The sequence below is a fragment of the Miniopterus schreibersii genome (assembly GCF_964146895.1).
Source record: "Miniopterus schreibersii genome assembly, chromosome: 4".
In the NCBI taxonomy this organism is placed as follows: Eukaryota; Metazoa; Chordata; class Mammalia; order Chiroptera; family Miniopteridae; genus Miniopterus; species Miniopterus schreibersii.
In genome coordinates, this window is record NC_138105.1 from 47,842,410 (window position 1) to 47,850,390 (window position 7,981).

The window sequence follows — 7,981 nt, forward strand, 5'->3', positions numbered from 1 at the left end:
TATATATGTGTGTGTATATATATATGTGCATATATGTGTAGTTTTTCTTTTTTAAACACTGGATACATTGTGGACTTTTAATCAAAACTCCCTACTTGGGTGTTTTTGCATTGATTATACTGTGCTTTAAAAAACAAACAAACATGCAATATCTGACTAGTAAAGGGCACTGGTCTCTTTTTCCTTATATTATCAAATTAAAAAATGACAACAGCCAACACAATAGCTATCCAGTGTGAATGAATCAAAATTATACCGTTTTTTGGTCAGATCGGCAAAAAAATATATATATTTTTGTGGTGCGCCATATAATTTTAGCAATTAGTCTATGTGCGCCACGAGGTGAAAAAGGTTGAAACTCGCTGGCACAGCCCCTTAGCTCGGAACTCCGCGCAGGGTGGGGACACCGCGTGCCCGCGGGCGCTGGAGGGCGGGTGGGCAGCCCTCTCACCCCCGCTCCCCGACCACCCGCCCTGCACCTGGGTCGCCGGGGACGCTCGGCCAGGATCTCGGCGCCTCCTCCTTCCTGCCACCTCGGCACCGCGGCTCTTGAAAAGAAAGCCGCAAGGTCTGGGTGGGTGGACCGCAGCTCGGTCCGTGTAACCCGGCAGCCGGAGAAATAAACATGACGTGAATCCGGCTTTCCAGGAAAACGTTGGAGGCTTCGCCGTTTCTCACACTGACCGTTGGGAGCCGCGCGCTTAACTGTCACTGGTGCGTCGGAGCGCGGAGGCGCCTGAGGTTCTGATCGCGGGCGCGGGGCCGGGCGCGGAGCACCCGGACGCGCGGGCCGCCACCCTGCCCCCCTGCCCCCCGCCAGCGAAAACAATGGGAATTCGCGGCATTTAAAGGGCAGGAGGATCGCGCCCTGTGGGACTACAGCTCTACGGAATTAAGGAAGGAATCCACTTTCGAGGCGCGCACATTTAGAGGAGTGAATGCAAACACCTCAGTTAATCGAGGTCTCCGGGTATCCAGCCCTTTAGGGGGTTAATAATACCGCCCGAAGGGGCTTCCCACTGAAAACATTCCCGAAGCGTCCAGAACGTGCCCTGGTCCAGACAGGTGCAGAGCCTTTCGCGCGGCCACACCTCGGCCTCTACAGTCCAAAAAGGGCCGCTTAAAAGCCTAAGTGCTCAGGTCGTGAATGCCCGGGGGAGCCTGTCTGAAATGAACGCCAGCGCGAAACCCGGGCACCGCGAGGCGGCCCGCGCCCTTCAAAGAGCCGCGGTCCCGCGCGCCCCCTCCGCCCGCCGCGCCGGCCGCCCGCGCCCAATCAGCGCTCTCGCCGGGTCTGTGACGGCGCTCGGCCCCGCCCCCTGCGCGGTGATAAAAAGCCTCCGAGAAGCCCGCCCCGCCGAGATCAGCGAGCGGCCCCGCGCGCTGGCTCGCCCCGGAGTCCAGGTGCGCGGCTTTGCGTGCGGCTCGCAGCCCTGATCGCACTGTCCCCACGGTCAGCCGCCGCTAGTTCCTCCCTCTCCTCAGCCCCCAGTGCGGCGCGGCCCCCGGCTCCTCCCCGCGTCCTCCCTCCTGGGCTGTCGCCCTCCCCCGCGGCGTCGGTCCGCTGGTCCGCAGGTGAGTGGCGGTGCAGCGCCCCTGTCTGGCGAGCTCGCCTTGCCGGGCCCGGCCGGTGCCGGAGGGGCGGCGGTCCCCCAAGACCCTCATTTCCCTGCAGGATGAAGAACCCAATGCTGGAGGCGGTGTCCCTCCTGCTGGAGAAGTTGTTCCTCATGTCCAACTTCAAGCTCTTCAGTTCGGGCGCCCCGGGTGACGACAAGGCGAGGAGCAGTTTCCACGATATCAACTCCTTCCGCCGGGGCGACGTCCTGGAGGTGTCCCGGACCCACCTGACCCATTATGGCATCTACCTGGGCGACAACCGTGTCGCCCACATGATGCCCGACATCCTGTTGGCCCTGACCGAGGACCGGGGGCTCACGCAGAAGGTGGTCTCCAACAAGCGTCTCATCCTGGGCGTTATCGGCAGGGTGGCTAGCATCCGCGTGGACACGGTGGATGACTTCGCCTACGGAGCCGAAATCCTGGTCAACCACCTGGACAAGTCCCTCAAGAAGAAGGCCCTGCCCAACGAAGGGGTGGCGCTGAGGGCGGAGAAACTGCTGGGCATCACCCCCTACAGCCTGCTGTGGAACAACTGCGAGCACTTCGTGACTTACTGCAGATACGGCACCGCCGTCAGCCCCCAGGCGGACAAGGTACGGCGTCTCACTCGGGGGCCGGGCGGGGACGCCCCACTCCCATCCCTAACCACTTCTCTCCCCTGGGATCAGGCCCGAGTTACGGACTGAGTAACGGAGGGTCTGGCGTCCCTAAGGGAGGCAATGTGAGGAAATGGCCCTGTGCCTTGCAGGGTCTCTCGAAAGGCGCGGCGAGGAGCGTGGCGGTGCCGGACCGCTGCCCATTCCGAGAGCGCTCCCGGGTCATTGCTGCAGAAGGCATCAGGGTGTCCACCCAGCGTAGTTGAAATGACAATCCGCCGTGTGCTTGCAACTTTTCGCAAGAATTTCACCTGGAAGGAAGATGTCCAGAGTTTATATTTAATCCGTAACACTGTGTGCGAAGTGTGCACTTAAACTAAGGAAGCTTGCAGTGTTCACCCTCTGTAAGCAGCAGAGAGTGAATTCCCTTTGCTTAATATAAACTATCAAAATTCCCAGTAAGAAGACCTCCCCAGTAGATCTCTTACTCTTGTGTCTGGGCTTCAGACACGTCTTTTCCTTGGTGTTTTGAAATTTTTATATTGGCTTTAATCCCCATGTAGACTCCCTCATTGTTAAGCATCCTTTATCCATTAGCCCCAAAGATGGGTTAGGTTGTTTATGGATCTCCTAGAGATCAAAACAATTGGTTTTCAAGAAGAGCCATTTAATTGTTGGAAGGTAATTTTAATGTGTGAAGTAAAAAAAAAAAAATCAGAATTTAAGATGGTTAAATTAGCCACAAGTCCAAGGGGGGGGGAGAATAGGAATGGTTAGTTCCTTTCAAAACCTCTTAACTTTTACAAATAGCTAACATTTTGAAGAATGCCTGCAACTTCATTTGCAATTAGAAGCTTTCTCAGCCTATCCTGTGGTTAAAGAGGCATTGTTCATGTTCACTCTTAACAATGGAAACCCAGGTAATCACAAAATGACCTGCACGTTTGACTCTTCTTTATTTAATTTATTTATTTATTTATTTATTTATTTATTTATTTATTTATTTATTTTTAAATATATCTTTATTGATTTCAGAGAGAGGAAAGGAGAGAGAGAGAGAGAGAGAAACATCAATGATGAGAGAGTCATTGATCGCCTGCCTCCTGCACCCCCCCGACTGGGGATCGAGCCCGCAACCCAGGCATGTGCCCTGACCGGGAATCTAACCCTGATCACCTGGATCCTAGGTCGATGCTTAACCGCTGAGCCACGCCTGGCCGTTGACTCTTCTTTATGTTTAGATATTTTGGGGACCAAAATAATCTGAGTCCGTTTAACTGATATTTTTTTATTGCTCTATATTTTGATTAAATTTTTGACCCATGTGGGAAATCTTTCCTCTGTGGCAGAGCATGAAAGTATTATGCTTTTATACATCTGTATATCAAACTCCTCATGATTATTAATAGAGCCACAACAGACTCAATCTAGGAATGCTTTCATAGGTAAATTAAAATACAGTTAGAGCACTGTGCAGTGATTCCAGAACCACAGCTCCAGGCCTGTTTAAAAATGAACTTCACCACATTTACAAACATGGGCTCCAAAAATGTACAAAAGGAAACATGCCAGATTTACTTAGGAACGAAGCAAATGATTTCTCCAAGGAAACAGTATTTCTATCTTGTAATTAGGAGTTAACCTTCTCGTGGAACACATATAGCTCTGTATTATATATTTCTACAGAAAAACAGTACAAGTACTTTTTTAAGGTAGTAAGATATTTAATCTGCATAAATAAGTAGTTGGAGTAGTTTTTCATCTTTGGAAACTTCGTAGGGTTTTACAGAAATAGAGAAGGGTTTTAATTGCTGTTGCTGCATAGCATCTCTTGTGAAACTTGAGTTTTTGTCTTCATTTTGAATGGTCTAACAGTCTGGCCACAGAGTAGACTTCCTGGGGGGGAAAAAATCCCCATCCCAATTTTTCTATTTCTCAGAACTGCTTATTGGACATGCTCTGTGAGAAGTAGGTCATTAATGCTAAAGGAGGACTGGTTTCTACTTTCCAGAAACAATGAGGAATTATTTGGTTCTGGATCTCATTTTTGAATTCTCCTTTATGTACAACTATTACCAGCTTAACATGAGAATTGCAAAGTTGTCTCTTAAACTTGAGTTAGAAAGTTAACAAGTTATTATATCACCACACTTTAGAATGGTTAATTGTAGGAATTGAATTCACCAATAATAATGGACAATGTATTTATTTGAGATTAGAGATCTCTTTGCTCATCTAATATTAGAATATATTGTTATGGATAGACAATTTAATGCTTTTAACGTTTAGTCCTAAATTTTTATGTGGTCACATTCTCTGTACTTTTCTATCAAAGTATTTACAAAGGCAACTCCATTATTAACCCATTTTCCAAAGGTGTTATTTCAGCGGGCTGTCACAGGATGTGGATTCAAGAAACTGAACTTTCAACATTTAAATTCTTTCAGAAGTTCTAAGAGAAACTCTAGTTCTTCTGGTAGACAGAAAATAGCTGGGAAAATTGTTCTTTATTATTTAGCATATGTGATTTTTCTCAGGCTTAGTCACCTTTTCTGACATTCTTAAATTTTATTTTCCAGTTTTGTGAGAATTTGAAGATAATTATTCGTGATCAGAGAAGTGTTCTTGCTTCGGCACTCTTGGGATTGGCATCTATAATCTGTCTGGGCTTGGCATCATATACTACTCTTCCTGCAATTTTTATTCCATTCTGCTTATGGATGGCTGGCTAACTTCACATCCTCGTGTCAGTGTGTGTATTTTGTGTGTAAATTTGTTTATATTTATAGAGCACAAATCAGTATAAGCATCGTCGAGAAAAATGTGACCTGTAACATTGTGTTCTGGATAAAAATGTGATTAAGAATCACACAAAGTGCTTACTGTGTAAGCCCAAGAACAAGGCTTTCTGAATCTTCCTCAGGCAGTTCCATTTTAAAGCACTGTGCAAATCTTGGAAACCTGACAACTTGTGATAGAATTCATCATTACAAGAAAACCAGCCTCTAAGATGATGGCCACAGGAGATTTTTTTTCCTCCTGTAATCATTGCTCTTCTCTGTTAGGCCAGAATCTGAAGATCAGAAGACTTACTGAATGAAGATCACCAACTTCATTGTAAATTTATCCTGTTTCATTGAAAACTTACATTAAACTGAAAGAATTTCCCTTGTTCAGATGAAAACATGTTTGATGATTGGCCAAAAAAAAAAAAAAAAAAAAATTTCCTCAATCTTTTTTTCATGTATTATAATTCCCAATGAGTCAAGAATACTTCATTAGTTGAAACCATATTAGCAAAATTAAGGTTTACTGATAAAGTGACTGGCCAGAACTATAGGAATCTGTGTTTTCCTGCAGAAATAGTTACTATAATATCAGTTGAACAATTTGATATAGCTTTACTTAATAGGAAGCCTAGCATCCTTTTTCCCCCCTTTATGTGTCACTGTGGTTACTTTAAACCACTCTGAGAGGTAAATGGGTATAGGATTGAAATAATTTGGATACTTGGGATGTATATGTACCAATTAAATATGCAGATATCCACATACACTCAGACTGATGACAAATTAAGTTTGTTAACTGCTTTATTATCATACCACTGTGGTTATTATAGAGCATTTGTAGAGGTGAATGCTATAGCAAGTTTAGTCCATTTTCTTATGCCTTTGCCTGTGGTGTGACTTGCATACATGACATTGGATGGTTTAGCTTTTAGAGCACTTAGTAATGTACTGTATAATTTTTAAAAGCCCTCAGATTTGTTTTCTAGTCATTTTCTCCCAATTTCATTGGCAAGTAAGTATAGCTTACATCCTTAAAAGAAGAATGCCATATAAGCCCCAAACAAGTAGGACCAAAGGAAATAACCGTTTGTTATTTGTAAGCGTCTTAGTACCGCCAGGCATGTAAATTGATTATACTGAGGCTGTTTTAATATTTAGTTGAGATGTACTGGTGTTAAAGCAAGCATTCAAGTACTTTTCCAAAATTAACAAATTCTGAAGTTAAGCTAAAAGCTAGACTTCCATTTCAAGTATTAAAGTTATTTTATAAACTACCAAAAATCAAAATAGTAAGTCACATAATGAGTGGTATGAGGAGGGTGGGATCAGTCACTCAGTGATCCAACCAGAACTAATTTAAGAGCAGATTTTAGTAACTGATATTTTATCACCACTAATTTACCCACAACAAATTCAGTTGGAGTTTAATTTTGTGTTTAATCATTTAAATATTTTGAATAATTAAAACATAAAATGGTAACACCACAGAATAAAGTTGTTCTATGGGCCTATTCTGACTACTTAAAATTATTTTAAGTACACATAACAGCAACCATGAGCCCTGGCTGGTGTGGCTCAGTTGGTTGGGAGTCCCATGTACTAAAAGGTTGCAGGTTCCATTCCCAGTCTGGACATGCCCTGGTGCAGGCTCGATTCCCTGTAGAGGACATGCAGGAGGCAGCCAATTGATGTTTCTCTCCCTTCCTCTCTCTCAAAATCAATAAACTATTCTTTAAAGAAAAAACAACCACGGTGAGAAATGCATTATATTACTGTTTTTTCACTTACTGTATATTACCCTTGTAGCAATTGTTTAAATCCATTTTTTTTTAAATATGGTGTCCTAATAAATAACACCTTTTTGTAGACTTTAGTATTGCAAGTTGCAAAAACCACTGTCTGATGTTAAATTTGTGTTCAAAGGTAATAATCCCTGATTGAATGCCAAGGGAAGTACTTAAGGTTGTAATTAATATAATTAGGCTTGACTCACTTCACATCCTTAAAGCAGGATTCAATTCATCACTCACTTGAGTGCTCACTATATGCCAGGCACTGACCTGTTTCAATGTCATGGTCTAGAATTAATCATTTTTAACTATTCATATTAAAGTGTACACAGTGCTATGGGAATACAGGGAAAGAAGACATTAAATTGTCAGATAAATCTCTCTGAAGGAGGCAATGCCAGCATTAAGGTGAGAAACAGTAAGAGGTGATCTTATTACACCAATGTGTTGTTTCACAATTTAGGGGAAGAGGGAACTGGAGGAAGGTTTTATTTACTAAATGTTCCACAATACTAGAATTTGTTGAACTTCAGAGAAAAGGAGAGTTTTTGTTTTGTTGGCTCAGCATGATTAGTTGCTTAACTAAGTAGAAAAAAGTGGAAATATCCCTGATTGTGGTTGAGGAAGAAATCCTAAACCATTAATATGTCTTGTAATGAATTTCTAGATGGCATCATCAGTTAAGATTCATCCTTACGGTCCTGCCATATATGATCTCATATATTTCTAAACTTCTCACTTATGAAATGGTAATCAGGTAGTATCTGAGGCAGCTTCTTGATTCTTATTTTGTTCTTTGCCACACCCAGGTGAAGGTCAAACAGGACTCATGGGGCTAAGGTGAAATAATGCAAGAGTCAGGTACTATGCAGGTGTTTGGGATGAAAAGGTCCATGATGGACCTTTTTCCCAAAGTTTATGGCCACGTGGATATAGAAGCATTAAGACTTGACACAATAGCTGACTGAAGGCATAGAAAAAGAAGTGGGTGGTTTTAACTGATGAGGCCAAAATTATAGGGACTATGTATTGAGACTTGGAAAACTGAGGTGTTTTTTAATGGACAGATTTGGGCAGAACATTTTACACAATGGGAACAGCATGAGCAAATGCATGAAAACTGCCCACAACATGCCTGGCACATAAGTGTGAGGTAGTCTATTAGTTGACTTGAAAGCATGAA

General features: G+C 43.7%; 1 protein-coding gene across 2 annotated transcripts; it reads left to right on the plus strand.

The window, feature by feature from the left end:
- Positions 1–1,359: 1,359 nt before the first annotated feature.
- On the plus strand, positions 1,360–6,876 carry LRAT (lecithin retinol acyltransferase). Of its 2 annotated transcripts, XM_081134698.1 has the most exons (3): positions 1,360–1,575; positions 1,676–2,216; positions 4,799–6,876. In XM_081134698.1, the coding sequence occupies exons 2-3, from the start codon at positions 1,677–1,679 to the stop codon at positions 4,949–4,951; spliced, it is 693 nt and encodes a 230-aa protein (XP_080990824.1). In that variant the 5' UTR covers positions 1,360–1,575; position 1,676; the 3' UTR covers positions 4,952–6,876. The 2 variants fall into 2 exon arrangements, with proteins under 2 accessions (XP_080990824.1, XP_080990825.1); XM_081134699.1 differs by having other exon boundaries at positions 1,366–2,216.
- Positions 6,877–7,981: the final 1,105 nt, after the last annotated feature.